The sequence below is a fragment of the Oncorhynchus keta genome, chromosome 4, assembly GCF_023373465.1.
Source record: "Oncorhynchus keta strain PuntledgeMale-10-30-2019 chromosome 4, Oket_V2, whole genome shotgun sequence".
Classification (NCBI taxonomy): Eukaryota; Metazoa; Chordata; class Actinopteri; order Salmoniformes; family Salmonidae; genus Oncorhynchus; species Oncorhynchus keta.
The window spans coordinates 60,846,102-60,864,813 of record NC_068424.1 but is presented as its reverse complement, the minus strand read 5'-3'; the positions used below and the strand labels follow the sequence as shown (position 1 = coordinate 60,864,813).

Genomic DNA, 18,712 nt, shown 5'->3' with positions numbered 1-18,712 from the left:
ATAACCGCCATCGTTAAGAGACATTACTGTGCAGCCGTATTCATCGACCTGGCCAAGGCTTTCGACTCTGTCAATCACAACATTCTTATTGGCAGACTCGACAGCCTTGGTTTCTCAAATGATTTCCTCGCCTGGTTTACCAACTACTTCTCTGATAGAGTTCAGTGTGTCAAATCGGAGGGCCTGTTGTCCGGACCTCTGACAGTCTCTATGGGTGTGCCACAGGGTTCAATTCTCGGGCCGACTCTCTTTTCTGTATACATCAATGATGTTGCTCTTGCTGCTGGTGATTCTTTGATCCACCTCTACGCAGACGACACCATTCTGTATACTTCTGGCCCCTCCTTGGACACTGTGTTAACTGACCTCCAGACGAGCTTCAATGCCATATAACTCTCCTTCCGTGGCCTCCAACTGCTCTTAAACGCAAGTAAAACTAAATGCATGCTATTCAATTGATTACTGCCAGCACCTGCTCGCCCGTCCAGCATCACTACTCTGGACGGCTCTGACTTAGAATACGTGGACAACTACAAATTCCTGGGTGTCTGGTTAGACTGTAAACTCTCCTTCCAGACTCACATTACGCATCTCCAGTCCAAAATTAAATCTAGAATCGGCTTCGCAACAAAGCATCCTTCACTCATGCCGCCAAACATACCCTCGTAAAACTGACCATCCTACCGATCCTCGACTTTGGTGATGTCATCTATAAAATAGCCTTCAACCCTCTACTCAACAAACTGGATGCAGTCTATCACAGTGCCATCCGTTTTGTCACCAAAGCCCCATACACTACCCACCATTGCGACCTGTGCGCTGTCGTTGGTTGGCCCTCGCTTCATACTCGTCGCCAAAAACACTGGCTACAGGTTATCTACAAGTCTCTGCTAGGTAAAGCCCCGCCTTCTCTCAGCTCACTGGTCACCATAGCAGCACTCACTCGTAGCACGCGCTCCAGCAGGTATATCTCACTGGTCACCCCCAAAGCCAATTCCTCCTTTGGTCGTCTTTCCTTCCAGTTAGTTCTCTGCTGCTCATGACTGGAACGAATTGCAAAAATCTCTGAAGCTGGAGACTCACATCTCCCTCACTAGCTTTAAGCACCAGCTGTCAGAGCAGCTTACAGATCAATGCACCTGTACATAGCCCATCTGTAAACAGCCCATCTATCTACCTACCTCATCCCCCATCCTGGTATTTATTTATTTTGGTCCTTTGCACCCCAGTATCTCTACCTGCACATTCATCTTCTGCCAATCTACCATTCCAGTGTTTAATTGCTATATTGTAATTACTTCACCACCATGGCCTATTTATTTCCTTAACTTACCTTGTTTGCACTCACTGTATATAGACTTTTTATTTTATTTTGTTCTACTGTATTATTGACTGTATGTTTTGTTTATTGCATGTGTAACTCTGTGTTGTTGTATGTGTCGAATTGCTACGCTTTATCTTGGCCAGGTCGCAGTTGCAAATGAGAACTTGTTCTCAACTAGCCTACCTGGTTAAATAAAGGTGAAATAAAAAAAATAATTAAAAAAATTAATGTCGTCATTCAGCTACGACTCTGTGAAATATTAGATATTACAGTTTTTAATGTCCCGTTGGTAGGATATACATGCTTGTAGTTTGTCCACTATATCATCCAGCGATTGTACGTTGGCCAATAGGACATATGGCAAAGGCAGATTAGCCACTTGTCGCCCGATCCTCACAAGGCACCCTGATCTCCTTCCCGAAACCTCTGTCTCTTTCTCCTGCGAATGACGGGGATGAGGACCTGTTCGGGTGTCTGGAGTAAATTCCTCTCGTCCAACTCATTAAAGAAAAATTCTTCGTCCAGTTCAAGGTGAGTAATCGCTGTTCTGATGTCCATAAGCACTTTTCAGTCATAAGAGACATTATCTATAAAATAAGCAGCAACATTATGTTCAAAATAAGTTACAAATAAGGTGAAAAAACAAACAAAATAGCACGGTTGGTTTTAGAGACAATAAAACGGCCGCCATCCCCTCTGGTACCATCTTCTGTGTGTGTGTGTGTGTGTGTGTGTGTTTATGTGTGTGTGCATGCGTGTGTAAGCAAAAATAAATGTTGGAATCACCCTACTTGAAGATTAGCTAAACGCCAATGCCATCCTTCTTTCTTTCATGTTGGCAAAACAGTCTATGGCTCTGTCATACAGTACGCTTTTAGTTTTTGTTGTCATAGGCTATCTAGCTAAATTGCTTGCTAGCCTAACTTCCTTGCATGGGCAACAATGAACCAGCTAAATTAGCTAGCTAGTTAACGTGAGCCTAAAAGGCCTAGGCTACATCTAGACTACATATTGAACTTCAAACCTCCCAGGCCAGTGGCACAACATATTAATCAGAATCGCCGTCATAATCATTGGCCTGTACTGAGAATTAAGTCCAAATCCCCATCTTCATCCATGGTTTAGGAAAAAGCCGATTTAGCGAGCTAGCTACTGCATGACATCAACACAAGCGGACCAAATACTAAAATTATGTTTTGCTTAGGTTGTGATTTGATTGGTGTGATGCCAAATCCAAACTGGTTTCCATTGGGGGGTGTTTTGCTACACCAGGACAACCCACCCTTGAGCTCAGTTCATTCTTTAATATTTTTTTAATTAAGGGAAGCCAAATGCTTGCTGGCATCAATCAGTCAAACGCTACAGCCGCAACATGTCATACTCTTTTGGTCTTGACAGCATCAGATCCATGGGCTACACGTACTGAGAGGGGTGCTATTTCCCTCGCTAGGATGATTTCTCCAGTGAGATTTCGCCACTTGCGAATTTACAGAAAATTCTTAAATCACACAGAGAGAAGAAATACATGTTTTTATTTATCTATTTATTTTGTCAAATATTTGGGGAAGCTTGGCTTGCCTTGGCATCCATGAATACACGCCACCGATGAAACAAAATATTCTCAGCAGTTTAGATGGTACAATGATTCTCTATGCTATACTTGCTTGTTTTGTCACATAAACTGAAATTAGGCCAACCATTAGAATTTTAGCAACCAGGAAATGGAGGAGAGAATTCTGCATCGTGCATCCTTAAATCGCTGCAGTTGCTCCTCACCAACTGCACCATGCAGCATCACCTGCATTGTGGGAGGGACTGTTTATCAACCAATCATTAGGAGGGTAAAAGAAGGGACTTAAACAGGAACCAGCTTTGCTGTTATTCTAAAAGCTACAGGGAACACAAATAAAAGTGATATTTGAGACCTTTTAATTGAGACCAATTCATTGTACAGACGTTATGTTTTCAGTTTGTAACTGTGTGATATGAGGGTATAGAAAAGTTAATTTTGACATCTATAAATATTTTTTTAAATAAAAATAGCAGCCATGTTGACACTGACATGTTCATCTGAGCCTTGCAGTGTCCGTCTTTCGGCTATTACAGATGCACCTCCCCCAACTTCACTCGCCTAATTTCTACAGTCGGCTTCGTTAGGCGTACCGCTCGAACACACCCAATGATAATTCTCTTCACTGCTCTGTGTTGCTGCTGTCGGGAAACTGGGTGTGTGATCCGGAGTGGCTGATGGAATTGCTTGCTGTCTTTGCATTGGCTGACCGCACAGCAGCACTGCTCCGTGTATTTTTAGCCATCGATGCAATTCATATTGCGGTGCGAGCGAGGCGACTCGGTCCACAGTCCCAGTAGGCTACACGGGAGTTACAGGGGGTAGCTGCAAGTGCAGTGCTTGGGGTTTGCGACATAGACCGAAGGAGAGTGGGGGAGACTGGCTACACAGCAAGTCAAGTAAAGATAAATAAACGGCATTATCGGGTTTTCACGGTCAGGCGCTGAGGCTGTAGCCTGAGGATTTCCAATAGCCTACATTTGTAGATTTATTGTTGGTCTATTTTAATACTGAGCAGCTTTGCAAATGGCAAGTCCCGCTGCAGATAGAGGACAACCACACCAGCGACATCCCCTCTCCGAATCGGCCTCGGAGCCCGCGTTTCTAGAAGCGCAGAAATGGATTGAGGTGAGTCACTGTCCTTATCAAACTCCTACGGGCACGCTATTAGACTGCAAAATGACCAAATATGCCTAGAATTTACAGACTTGTAATTTGCATAAAAGTCTAAAGCCCCGTCACGTTATCATATTATCATGTCATCATGTCACAAAGGCACAGTAAACCATGCTAAGCGGTTTTATTGCCTTGTCACCTGTTGAATAAGTGACGCAAATTCGTCTTCTCAATTGCCCTACGAACAGTAGCCTCTGCTGTGGAGCTGGGTGCGCGTTTGGTTGAAAACAAAGAATGCATCATCTGGAATGGATATTTTTTTGTTTGCCTCATCGCGAGCTTGTCGGACAATAATCGCACAAACGGGTTTTTGTTCTGTGAGAATTGAAATCACGGCATTCACTGGCCGCGTTGCACTTGGCTTTGTTAGACTGTGATTAGCAGTTACATTGTTCTATTCAACACAATGTTTTAGATTGTTGTGATGTGAACTAAGCTTGGTAAACTAGGCCTACGTGAAATAACTTTGAGGCATTAGTGTCTATTCTGGACACGTATTTTAAAAACTGTAGATAACGTTTAAAGCCTGTTATCCCTTTCAACCTTTAACCCCGACAGACATGTACTTTATCACAAGTTTGTGTACTTTATCACCATATGTATTGTTTTGAGCTTACACAATTATCGTTGTAGCATGTTAATATAATAATATATATATATCCACATTTTTATGTATGGGTAGTCAACCTAGTTTAAAGCAGCCATTACTGGCCCTGTCTCCTTTGCCTGATAATGAGCCACACAGTTGAATGAGAGAAACAAAACAGTTGGACAGATTGTTCTCTGTCCTCTCAAGGGGACTGCTCACCTTACCCACATACACCTGGTGTATGTCACTGGGTCCCCTTGGGGGCATTGAGAGTTGATACAGATCACCGGTTTTGAAGGAAACAAACAAGAGCCAAGCCCATTATTATCAGGTAAATTAAGAAGGCTTAATTTCTCAGCCATGAGTATATTTCTTAGCCGTTTCCGAGTGTTAGGCCTTGGATTGCTCTGACAGTAACACTGTACATTACAGTATACTTGATGGAACACAGTTCCAACCAATGTATTAACTGTTTATTGCAGATTCATAAACCTTTATCAACCTCATTGCTTGATTTTTGCTCTGACATGCACTGTCAACTGTGGGACTGTATATAGACAGGTGTGTGCTTTTCCAAATCATGTCCAATCAATTTAATTTACCACAGGTGGACTCCAAGTTGTAGAAACATCTCAAGGATGATCAATAGAAACGGGATGCACCTGAGCTCAATTTCGAGTCTTATAGCAAAGGTTCTGAATACTTATGTAACTAAGGTATTTCTGTTTTAAAAAATTTGTAATACATTTGCAAAAATGTCTGAACCAGTTTTCACTTTGTCATTATGGGGTATTGCGTTTAGATTGCTGAAAAAAATGTTTTGTTTAATATATTTTAGAATATGGCAGTAACGTAACAAAATGTGAAAAAAGTCGAGGGGTCGGAATCCTTCCGGAAGGCACTGTACATGCAATTTTCACCTTTTCCACCACAAACTGTCATTAACAAATCTCACAATTATCAGACACCTCAAGCTACCAGCTACTATCTAATCAACACAGCATTGACATGATCTCACCCCTGGTTAGCCACTATTGGCTTAAAAAGACAAACCTAACACAATATCTGCAAGTAAATTTCCAGCAATATTGTTCCTGTCTGTATGTGTGGTGCGCATGTTTGTCTATCACTCGGTGTGTAGCCAGTTGTGATAACCTTCTTGCGGCTTGACAGAAATACTTTCCCCAAAACCTTCTCAATTAAATGTAAACTGCAAATCAAATCAAATATTATTGGTGACATACACGTGTCTAGCAAATGTTATTGCGGGTGTAGCGAAATGCTTGTGCTTCTAGTTCCGACAGTGCAGCAATATCTAACGAGTAATATCTAACAGTTTCACAACATATACCAAAAAACACACAAATCTAAGTAAAGGAATGGAATTAAGATATATGGACGAGCAATGTCAGAGTGGAATAGAATATAGTATATACATATGAGATATAAACATTATTAAAGTGACCAATGATTTCAAGTCTGTGTATATAGGCTATTTAACAATCTGAAGCTGTTTCTTAGTCTCTCGGTCCCAGCTTTGATGCACCTGTACTGAACTCGCCTTCTGGATGATAGCTGGGTGAACAGGCAGTGGCTCAGGTGGTTGTTGTCCTTGATGGTCTTTTTGGCCTTCCTGTGACATTTGGTGCTGTAGGTGTCCTGGAGAGCACTGCGGTTGTGGGAGGTGCAGTTGCCATACCAGGTGGTGATACAGGAGGCTCTCAATTGTGCATCTGTAAAAGTTTGTGGGTATTATGTGACAAGCCAAATTTCTTCAGCCTCCTAAGGTTGAAGAGGCGCTGTTGCACCTTCTTCACCACACTGTCTGTGTGGGTGGACCATTTCAGTGATGTGTATGCCGAAGAACTTAACTTTCCACCTTCTCCACTGCTGTCCCATCGATGTGGAAATAGGGGATGCTCCCTCTCCTGTTTCCTGAAGTCCACTATCATTTCCTTTGTTTTGTTGACATTGAGTGAGAGGTTATTTTCCTGGCACCACACTCCCAGATCCCTCACCTCCTCCCTGTAGGCTGTCTCATCATTGGTAGTCAAGCCTACTACTGTTGTGTCGTCTGCAAACTTGATGATTGAGTTGGTGTGCTTGGCCACGCAGTCATGGGTGAACAGGGAGACACTTACAAAGACACTGATTTCCATGCACCCTTGTGGAGCCCCAGTGTTGAGGATCAGCGAAGGTGGTGTTTGAGGTGTTTCCCACCACCTGGGGGCGGCCCATCAGGAAGTCCAGGACCCAATTGCACAGGGCGGGGTTCAGACCCGTGGCCTCAAGCTTAATGATGAGCTTGGAGGGTACTATGGTTTTGAATGCTGAGCTATAGTCAATGAACAGCATTCTTACATAGGTATTCCTCTTGTACAGATGGGTTAGGGCAGTGTGATGGCGATTGCATCGTCTGTGGACCCATTGGAGCGGAAAGTAAATTGGAGTGGGTCTAGGGTGTCAGGTAGGGTGGATGTGATATGATCCTTGACTAGTCTCTCAAAGCACTTCATGATGACAGAAGTTAGTGCTACGGGGCGATAGTCATATAGTTCAGTTACTTTTTCATTATTGGGTACATGAACAATGGTGTCCATCTTGAAGCATGTGGGGACAGCAGACTGGGATAGGGAGAGATTGAATATGTCCGTAAACACTCCAGCCAGCTGGTCTGCGCATGTTCTGAGGACGTGGCTAGGAATGACGTCTGGCCCAGCAGCCTTGCGAGGGTTAACATGTTCAAATGTCTTTCTCACGTCGGCCACGGAGAAGGAGAGCCCACAGTCCTTTTTTAGCGGGCCGCGTCAGTGGCACTGTTATCCGCAAAGCGGGCAAAGAACATGTTTTGCCTGTCCAGGTGCAAGACGTCGGTGTCTGCGACGTAGCTGGTTATCCTTTTGTAGTCCGTGATTGTGTGTAGACCCTGCCACATACATTTCGTATCTGAGCCGTTGAATTGCGACTCCACTGTCTCTATACTGACGTTTTGCCTGTTTGATTGACTTGCAGAGTGAATGACTACACTGTTTGTATTCTGCCATATTCCAAGTCACCTTGCCATGGTTAAATGCGTTGGTTTGCGCTTTCAGTTTTGCGCAAATGCTGCCATTTAGCCACGGTTTCTGATTAGGGAAGGTTTTAAAAGTCAGTGGGTACAATATCTCCTGTACGCTTTCGGATAAAGTCAGTAATCATCTCAGGGTATTCGTCAATATTATTCTCGGAAGCTGCCCGGAAAATATCCCTGTCCTAGTGATCAAAACAATCTTAGTGTGGATTCCGATTGTTCAGACCAGCATTGAATAGTATTTAGCACAGGTACTTCCCGTTTGACTTTCTGCCTATAGGAAGGGAGGATCAAAATGGAGTCGTGGTCAGATTTTCAGAAAGGAGGGCTTGGGAGGGCCTTGTATGCATCCCGGTAGTTGGAGTAACAGTGGTCGAGTGTTTTAGCAGCACGAGTACTACAGTTGATATGCTGATAGAATTTAGGCAGCCTTTTCCTCAAATTTGCTTTGTTTAAATCCCCAGCCACAATGAATGCAGCCTGAGGATATATGGTTCCTTGAGGGCAGTCATGGTATCAGCTTGAGGGGGGATATACACAGCTGTGATATAACCTGCGAGCTAGCGATTTACCTTGGCTTCTACTGCATTCGCGTAACAGGCAGGCTCCTCGTGGAGTGCAATGGTTAGAGCGTTGGACTAGTTAACTGTACGGTTGCAAAATTGGGTCACCTGAGCTGACAAGGTGAAAATCTGTCGTTCTGCCCCTGAACAAGGCAGTTAACCCACCGTTCCTAGGCAGTTATTGAAAATAAGAATGTGTTCTTTAACTGACTTGCCTAGTTAAATAAATAAAGGTCTAAAAAAAACAACAATAATAATCGGAAATCGGCGTCCAAAAATACCGATTTCCGATTATGGTTGTTGTCCTGGCACCACACAGCCAGGTCTCTGAGCTCGCCGTCGGTAATCAGTCCTACCACCGATGTGTGGTCAGCAAACTTGATGATGGTGTTGGAGTCATTTACAGACACTCAGTCATGGGTGAACAGGGAGTGCATGAGGGGACAAAGCACACAACCCTGAGGGGCCCCAGTGTTGATGATCAGCATGACGGATGTGTTGTTGACTACCCTCACCGCCTACCCTCACCATGGCCCGTCAGGAAGTCCAGGATCCAGTTGCAGAGGAAGGTGTTCAGACCCAAGATCCTGAGCTTGGAGGGGACTATGGTGTTAAATGCTGAGCAGTAGTCAATGAACAGCATTTTTACATAAGTATTCCTTTTGTCCAGGTGGGTGAGGGCAGTGTGGATTGCGTCATCTGTGGATCTGTTGGGGCGGTGTGCAAATTTGGAGTAGGTCCAGGGTTTCTGGGATGATGGTGTTGATGTGAGCCATGACCAGTCTTTCAAAGCATTTAATGGCTATCAATGTGATTGCTACGGGGCTATAGTCATTTAGGCAGTTAATTTAGTTCGATAGTCATTTAGGGGTTCTTGGGCATGGGGACTATGGTGGTCTGCTTGAAACAAGTTGGAATTACAAACTGGTTCAGGGATAGGTTGAAAATGTCAGTGAAGACACTTGCCAGCTGGTTACCGCATGCTCTGAATACATGTCCTGGTATTCCGTCAGGCTCCGCGGCCTTGCGAATGTTAACCTATTTAAAAGTCTTACTCACATTGGCTACAGAGAGCAAGATCACAAACTCGGCCAGAACAGCTGGTGCTCTCATGCATGGTTCAGGGTTGCTTGCCTCAAAGCGGACTTAGAAGGCATTTAGCTCGTTTGGTAGGCCCACGTCGCTGGGCAGCTCACGGCTGGGTCTCCCTTTATAGGCCCTGCCACTCTCTTGAGCGTCAAAGCCGGCGTAGTAGGATTCGTTCTTAGTCCTGTATTGACACCTTGTCTGTTTGATGGATGGTGGGAGGTTATTTCTTGTAAGATTCCGGATTAGTGTCCCGCTTCTTGAAAGCGGCAGCTCTTTATCTCAGTGCGGATGTTGCCTGTAATACATGGGTTCTGGTTGGGGTATGTACGTACAGTCTTTGTGGGGACGACGTTGTCGAGGCACTTATTAATGAAGCCAGTGACTGATGTGGTAAAGTCCTCAATGTAACTGGATGAATCCCGGGAACATAACCTATAGCTTAGCATCCGCTTCATTGGACCACTTCAGTATTGACCGCATCATTGGTACTTTCGGTTCGAGTTTTTGTTTGCAAGCAGGAGGATATAGTTATTATCTGATGTGCCAAAGGGAGGGTGAGGGAGGGCCTTGTATGTGTTTCTGTATGTGGAATAAAGGTTATCTAGAGTGTTTTGTCACTGATGCACAGGTGACATGCTGGTAAAAATAAGAAAATGGATTTAAGTTTCCATGCATTAAAATCACCAGCCATGAGAAATGCTGCCTCTGAATTTGTTTTCTTATGGCCTTATGCAGATGCTGAGTGCGGTCTTAGTGCCAGCATCGGTTTGTGGCGGTAAATAGACAGCTACGAAAAATAGTATAGTCTGCAGCTTATCATGACGTATTCTAACTCAGACATGTAAAAACCTGAGACTTCCTTAACATTAGAGATCGGACCCCTCCTCCCTTCGTCTTACCCGAGTCTGCCGTCCAGTCTTAGCGATGCATAGAAAAACCAGCAAGATGTTTATCCATGTCGTCGTTAAGCCACGACTCAGAGAAACATAGGATATTACAGTTTCAGGTCCCGTTGATAGGGTAGTCTCGAACGGAGCTCATCCAATTTTTTTCCCAGTGATTACATGTTCACAGGGCAATGGTGGTCTATTTGTTCTCCGACGTAGTCTCGTCAAGGTGCCGGTTCACTTGCCTCTTTTTCGCTGCCGCTTCCTCTTTCGAGTCTCGGGGACTAGGGCCTGGTCTGGAGAAAGCAGTACAAGGTTACTGATTGCTGTTGTGATATCCAGAAGCTGTTTCTGGTTGTAGGAAATTATGGCAGAGACATTATGTAAAATAAAAATTCAGATCAGTGTAAAAAAAAAGCACACAAATTTAGCAGAATTGGTCAGGAGCCCATAAGATTGCTGCTATCCACTGCAGTGCCATCCTCATCTTTCACTACTTAAGGAGTATACCTTAATTCAATGTGTTAGCACTCTGATTGTAGCCTACCAATTGCCCATTTTTGCTCAATAAGATATACAGCGGTTTTGAACTGAAATTGACTGCAGTTTCCTTTCTGCCAGCACCTTGTCAGGGACACTGGTAATGATAGTGTTAAGTCTACTCTTTCAGACAGACAGCTCTTTGATGAGGGTATAAACAATTGTTGTGCTGATTTAACTATAGTCACAGGGTTTTTCCCAGCCAATGACTGTGTTGGTCAACCATTTGACACTTCCCACTGAATGCTGGAATGAAATCACTCATCTCAAGGTTGCTCAAATGAAAACACCTAACTTTCCACAAAGTAGATAAGGGAATGAAATGCTGATATGATTATATATTTTTTGTCAACATATTTCAGTTGACTTACTTGACATCAATATTAAATTGAGTTTGATTGACATGAATTGAATCACACAATGTTACAAGTACACATCAAGCAAATTAGAGAGGGTTCAGGTATACTGGTTGGATATGTTTGGATATTTCTTCACTCTTGAATATACATACTTTTTTCTTGCTCAGTGCTTTGTTTTGACATTTCTCTTTTATCCCTTCTCTCACTCAGCATGGGCATGTTGTTACCTTCTGCAACAATACTGTGAGTGTGTTCTATTGTGAAAGGCTGAAATGGTATGTGACATTTTAAAAATTATTTCGATTGAACCTTTATTTAACTAGGTAAGTCAGTTAAAAACAAATTCTTATTTACAATGACTGCCTACACCGGCCAAACTTGGACGACGCTGGGCCAATTGTGTGCTGGCCCAGTGGACTCCCAAATACAGCCTGGTTTCAAACCAGGGACTGTAGTGACGCCTCTTGCAATGAGAGGCAGTGCCTTAAACCGCTGTGCCACTTGGGAGCCCTGCTATCATCTACTTGTCATTGGGTGATACCATTCAGAAGATATCACTGTTTGTAATAGGCAAATAGTCTGAGAGCGTTGATACAGTGGGGTTGTTATTATAGGCTGTGTTGATAGTAAATCAAATTTTCATTAACTTAATTAAACTCAGATTTCTGAAAATAAGTCAACACGCAGCTCCACTCATACACTATTTAATCATTTATCAATTTATCAGGAAATCTGAGGAATTACACTAATTGTTTCAGTGTTTGGGTTCACTGTTGGTCGATAAACATGGAGATGATTCTTAACAATGGAGGGGAAAGGTTCCCCCAATTGTCTTGTTAATTTGATCCATGGTTTTAAATGAATGAAAAGTGCAGAGCAACAATCACCATGCCCATCCCTTCTAGTCTATCTGCATACAGTCGTGACTGAAAATTGAGTGTCACAAATATTAATTTCCACAAAGTTTGCTGCTTCATTGTCTTTAGATATTTTTGTCAGATGTTACTATGGAATACTGAAGTATTTCATATGTGTAAAAGGCTCTCATTGACAATTACGTTAAGTTGTGCAAAGACTTAATATTTGCAGTGTTGACCCTTCTTTTTCAAGACCTCTGCAATCCCCCCTGGCATGCTGTCAATTAACTACTGGGTCACATCCTAACTGATGGCAGCCCATTCTTGCATAATCAATGCTTGGAGTTTGTCAGAATTTGTGGGTTTTTGTTTGTCCACCCGCCTCTTGAGGATTGACCACACTTTCTCAATGGGATTAAGGTCTGGGGAGTTTCCTGGCCATGGACCCAAAATATCCATGTTTTGTTCCCCGAGCCAACTTAGTTATCACGTTTGCCTTATGGCAAGGTGCTCCATCATGCTGGAAAAGGCATTGTTCATCACCAAACTGTTTCTGGATGGTGGGGAGAAGTTGCTCTCGGAGGTTGTTGGTACCATTCTTTATTCATGGATGTGTTCTTAGGCAAAGATGTGAGTGAACCCACTCCCTTGGCTGAGAAGCAACCCCACACATGAATGGTCTCAGGATGCTTTACTGTTGGCATGACACAGGACTGATGGTAGTGTTCACCTTGTCTTCTCCGGACAAGCTTTTTTCCGGATGCCCCAAACAATCGGAAAGGGGATTCATCAGAGAAAATGACTTTATCCCAGTCCTCAGCAGTCCAATCCCTGTACCTTTTGCAGAATATCAGTCTGTCCCTGTTGTTTTTCCTGGAGCGAAGTGGCTTCTTTTCTGCCCTTCTTGACACCGGGCCATCCTCCAAAGTTCTTCGCCTCACTGTACTTGCAGATGCACTCACACCTGCCTGCTGCCACTCCTGAGCAAGCTCTGTACTGTTGGTGCCCCCTGTTTGAATTATGTCTGTGAGTATAATAGAACTCATATGGCAGGCAAAAACCTGAGAAGAAATCCAACCAGGAAGTAGGAAATCCCAAGTTTGTATTTTTTCAACTTTTTGCCTATCGAATATAATGTCTATTGTGTCAAATTGCACTTTCTAAGGTTTTCACTAGACGTCATCAGTCTTTAGAACCTTGTTTGATGCTTCTACTGTGAAGGAGGAGGGGAATGAGAGGAGATTGAGTCAGAGGTCTGGCAGCGTGGCATGAGAGCGTTCACGTGAGCGTTAGCTTGAGTTCCATTGCATTTCTGAAGAAAAAGGAATTCTCCGGTTGGAACATTATTGAAGATTTCTGATAAAAACATCCTAAAGATTGATTCTATACATCGTTTGACATGTTTCTATGGACTGTAACGGAACTTTGACTTTTGTCTGCTTGCACGTCATGAATTTGGATTACTGGGCTAAACTCGCAAAGAAAACGGAGGTATTTGGACATAAATGATGGACTTTATCGAACAAATCAAAATGTATTGTGGAAGTGGGATTCCTGGGAGTGCATTCTGATGAAGATCATCAAAGGTAAGTGCATATTATGTTTTTCTGACTTCTGTTGACTCCACAACATGGCGGATATCTGTCTGACTTGATTTGTTGTCTGAGCGCTGTACTCAGATTATTGCGTGGTGTGCTTTTTTGAAATCTGACAGCGGTTGCATTAAGGAGAAGTGTATCTATAATTCCATGCATAATAGTTGTATCTTTTAACAATGTTTATGAGTGTTTCTGTGAATTGATGTGGCTCTCTGCAAAATCAACAATAAATAATAAATATGAACTTTATCGAACAAAACATACATGTATTGTGTAACACGAAGTCCTATGAGTGTCATCTGATGAAGATCATCAAAGGTTAGTGTTTACTTTGTCTCTATTTATGCTTTTTGTGACTCCTCTTTGGCTGGAAAAATGGCTGTTTTTCTGTTACTAGGTGCAGACCTAACATAATCGTTTGTGCTTTCTTCGTAAAGCCTTTTTGAAATTGGACACTGGTGGGATTAACAAGTTTATCTTTTAAAATGGTGTAAAATACTTCTATGTTTGAGGAATCTGTTTTGAATTTGGCGCCCTGCACTTTCACTGGCTGTTGTCATATCGGTCCCATTAGCGGGATTCAAGCCATAACTTTTTTTTGTGCAATCTTACTGGCAGCAATATCCTTGCCTGTGAAGCCCTTTTTGTGCAAAGCAATGATGATGGCACATGTTTCCTTGCAGGTAACCATGGTTGACAGAGGAGAACAATGATTCCAAGCACCACCATCCTTTTTGAAGCTTCCAGTCTGTTATTCGAACTCAATCAGCATGAGGGTGATCTCCAGCAGAAATACAGTGGAAATGCTTTTTTGGAATTCAGTTCATTTGCATGGCAAAGAGGGACTTTGCAATTAATTCCAATTCATCTGATCACCCTTCATAACATTCTGGAGTATATGCAAATTGCCACCATACAAACTGAGGCAGCAGACTTTGAAAATTAATATTTGTGTCCTCAACTTTTGGCCACGACTGTACATTTGTTCTTACAGATGCATGGCATATTATACTAATTAAGTTTAGTGGAAGAAGACACTGTATAATCTGCAAGTGGCAGAGGGGGACCAGACTTGGTGAGAGCAATCTGTCTCTGCCTGGTAGGGAAAGTACGAAACAGAGAACAAAGAGACCGGACAATGGGAATAACTGCCACGACTACATTACATGATGTCCTCCTATGTTGGGTTTATTGTTTTCCCCCTTCCTATAGACTGGAGTGACGAGTTCTGAGAGGGTTGAGTTGTTTTTTTTTCTGGTTGTCTTGAGGTGGATGAGCGTGAGTAGTTAAGACCCAGACGCATGCTGTAAGCCTACCACTAGCTGCTAGGAAAGAGGAAGTGAGTAGATTAAGGATTTCTAAATCTCAAATCAACCCCAAGCCATAGGATGGGATAAGTGTATGAAAAGCAATATGACAACATTTACATTAAGTGTTAGGGGTCAAGATGGAGCTATTGGCCATATTGCTTAGCTACACCTATCCATACCTCACAGATGGCCATAAGTGCGTCGAGAGTAGAGGCTAGAGTTCTATTTGGGTTTGGATGGATTGAATAATAAAGGGAGTATTATAATGTGCTTTAAAGAACTTTCATACTGTGGGTGTCGGTGGGTGTGAGAATGAAAAAAAAAAACATCAACCTCCCTGTAGATATTTTCAGCTGTTCATGGGAGAACAAAAGTTTCTTAACCTTGATCTTGATTCATTTCCATTGCCCACAAATTAATTTTCTCTGCAAATTACGTAACATTCTGCTTATTCACTTCTGGTGAAAAACCTTGCGGTAGTGGAACAACCAATCAATAATGCTCTTATCAATTAAATGAAGTACAGTACAAAAATACTGTACTTGATGAAGATACAGTAGGATTTATTCAAAATAATGTAATATATTTTCCAAATAATGTACAGTACCAGTCAAAAGTTTGGACACCTACTCATTCAAGGGTTTTGCTTTATTTTTGCTATTAATAGTGAAGACATCAAAACTATGAAATAACACTTATGGAATTATGTAGGAACCAATAAAGTGTTAGATTCTTCAAAGTAGCCACCCGTTGCCTTGACAGCTTTGTACACTATTCGCATTCTTTCAACCAGCTTTCACATATGCTGAGCACTTGTTGGCTGGTTTTCCTTCACTATGCGGTCCAACTCATCCAAAACCATCTCGATTGGGTTGAGGTTGGGTGGCCAGGTCATCTGATGCAGCACTCAATCACTCTGCTTCTTGGTCAAATAGCCCTTACACAGCCTGGAGGTGTGTTGGGTCATTGTCATGTGAAAAACAAATGATAGTCCCACTAAGTGCAAACCAGATGGGATGGCATATTGCTGCAGAGTGATGTGGTAGCCATTCTGGTTAAGTGTGCCTTGAATTCTAAATAAATCACTTACAGTGTCACTTGCAAAGCACCCCCACTCCATCGCACCACCTCCTCCATGCTTCACGGTGGGAACCACACTTGCGGAGATCATTCGTTCACCTGCTCTACGTCTCACAAAGACACAGCGGTTGGATCCAAAAATCTGAAATTTGGACTCATCAGACACAAATACAGATTTCCACCGGTCTAATGTCCATTGCGCATGTTTTTTTGGTCCAAGCAAGTCTCTTCTTATTGGTGTACTTTAGTAGTGGTTTCTTTGCAGCAATTCAAACATGAAGGCCTGATTCACGCAGTCTCCTCTGAACAGTTGATGTTGAGATGTGTCTGTTACTTGAACTCTGAAGCGTTTATTTGGGCTGCAATTTCTGAGGCTGGTAACTCCAATGAACTTTTCCTCTGCAGCAGAGGTAACTCTGGGTCTTCCTTTCCTGTGGTGGTCCTCATGAGAGCCAGATTGATTGGTTGTTTTTGCGACTGCACTTGCAGAAGTGATTGACGGACCTTCATGTCTCAACTCTTTGCTTGTTTGAGCTGTTCTTGCCATAATATGGATTTGGACTTTAACCAAAATCAAATCAAATTTTACTGGTCACATACACATGTTTAGCAGGTGTTATTGCAGGTGTTGTGAAATGCTTGTGCTTCTAGCTCCGACAGTGCAGTAATATCTAACAATTACACAACACATACCCAATACACATAAATCTAGTAAAGGAATGGAATTAAGAACATACAAATATATGGACGAGCAATGTCATAGAATTTGAACAAGATACAGTGGAGTAGTATAGGATACAGTATATACATATGAGATGGGTAATGCAAGATATGTAGACATTATCCAAGTGACTAGTGTTCCATTTATTAGTGGCCAGTGATTTCAAGTCTTTCTATAGGTAGCAGCCTCTATGTGCTAGCGATGGCTATTTAACAGTCTGACGGCCTTGAGATAGAAGCTGTTTTTCAGTCTTTTGATCCCAGCTTTGATGCACAGGTACTGATAGCCCTATCATTTGTATACCAACCCTACCTTGTCACAACACCACTGATTGGCTCAATCGCATTAAGAAGAAAATACATTCTGCTATTTAAGTGTTAACAAGGCACACCTGTTAATTGAAATACATTACATACCTCATGAAGCTGGTTGAGAGAATGGCAAGTGTGCAAAGCTGTCATCAAAACAAAGGGTAGCTACCTAGAAGAATCTTAAATATATTTTGATTTGTTTAACACTTTTTTGGTTACCCTGGAATGAGTAGGTGTCCAAACTTTTTACTGGTACTGTATAACAAGTTGTTTATGCAAAAACTCAACAATCAGTTCACCAGCGACAGGTAACACGCACTCCACTTGCACAAACGCACAATCGACACACGCTTGCACAGTTTCGACCAGTCACACGAAGATAAAAGCCTTGAAAGTAAGAAACTAATGACTAAAACTTCAACTATGATCTTCTTAATCGTGCAGGAAGATTTATGTTAATTTTATTTTTGACCATTAACAGATTTTTCTCCCCTCATTATGCAACATTTTGTTTAGTTCTGGGGGAAACTTTGTACAATTTAGCTTAATTTGCCTAAATTGCAATAGGAGAATACCACGTAGCCAATTAAAGGGTATGGTGAAGTTAATTGTTGTGTTGCTAATCCCAATCCTTTGATCTACAAGTGCCTATGGGGAGAGCCCAGGCCTAGGGGATTGGGCCTAGTAAGTAAACATACTCCTGTCGTCCTAGGTGGGATTGACCGATGGGTTCAAACACCCGTGTCTGTGTTTTTGTATTTGTCTTTGCTTGTGCATTTGTCTGTATGATATGCATGCACAGTGGATGTCCTAGTGCATATCATACTGCGTCTCTTTGTATGTGGTTTACATGCACGTGAGTGTGTTACTTTTCTCTGAATGGTTATCTACGCTTCCCTGTCCTCTAATCCATTTTTGTCGATCTTTGTGATCAGGCTGGGGAGCACATTCATACCTGTCCCATGTCTGAGGTGGACCCTGTGGGAGGGAGGGCGAGTAGGAGAATGTCAATCTGCAGTGCGACAAACACGCGCAAGCACACACGCAGAGGAGATGGGGCTGCAACTGCATTCACTCAATCTCCATCAGGGCAGGTATAACAGCATGACACTTTAGCATATCCATCCTTAGTGGCAGGCACACCTGGTGCCACAGAGCTATACACTGTCTAAAAGTGTTTCCCCTCTGAGCGGCAGCAGTCAGTTTGTTATTGTTTGGGTTGAGAGTCGCGATGCTCCGTCTTGACCTCACTAGCTTCACTTCACTTGAATCCTCAATCCTAATCTGGATTACGGAGGTGAAGTCTTCTGGTCATGCTGCTATTGCTATGTACCATTGCTTTGTGGGATGTAGAGAGACCTTGTTACAGTGTATTAGCTGCGGATGTCCGCTTCTTACTGTTACTATAGTTTGTTTTGTACTGAAGTAAAGTTTTACATTGTCAGAAATCATTGCACTTTTTATCACAAATTGAGCCACATATTTAAATGATACCCTCATCCCAGCAAACATTTTGGAAATGTTTCAGCCAGGATGGAATTCTAGTTTCCTGTAAGACAGGACAGAAAAAGCACCCTCTTCCATCAAGCATAACTTTGTTTTGAACCACGAGGGTGTTCTTCTAGGACTAGGAACTGCGAGGGACATCACAATACTTAAGTGCCGATA

At 42.6% G+C, this 18,712-nt stretch overlaps 1 protein-coding gene across 7 annotated transcripts in view; it reads left to right on the top strand.

Moving 5' to 3' along the window:
• The first annotated feature begins 3,410 nt into the window (after positions 1-3,410).
• Positions 3,411-18,712, top strand: part of LOC118379901 (LIM and calponin homology domains-containing protein 1-like) — a 146,090-nt gene continuing 130,788 nt past the window's right edge. For 2 of the 7 annotated variants that reach the window (XM_035766939.2, XM_035766943.2), the window contains exon 1: positions 18,001-18,138. In XM_035766939.2, the coding sequence (XP_035622832.1) occupies positions 18,007-18,138 (132 nt within the window). In that variant the 5' untranslated portion in view covers positions 18,001-18,006. Of the gene's footprint in view, positions 4,023-17,994; positions 18,139-18,712 lie in introns of those variants that run through there. The other 5 variants (XM_035766925.2, XM_035766920.2, XM_035766906.2 and 2 more) reach the window with 5 other exon arrangements.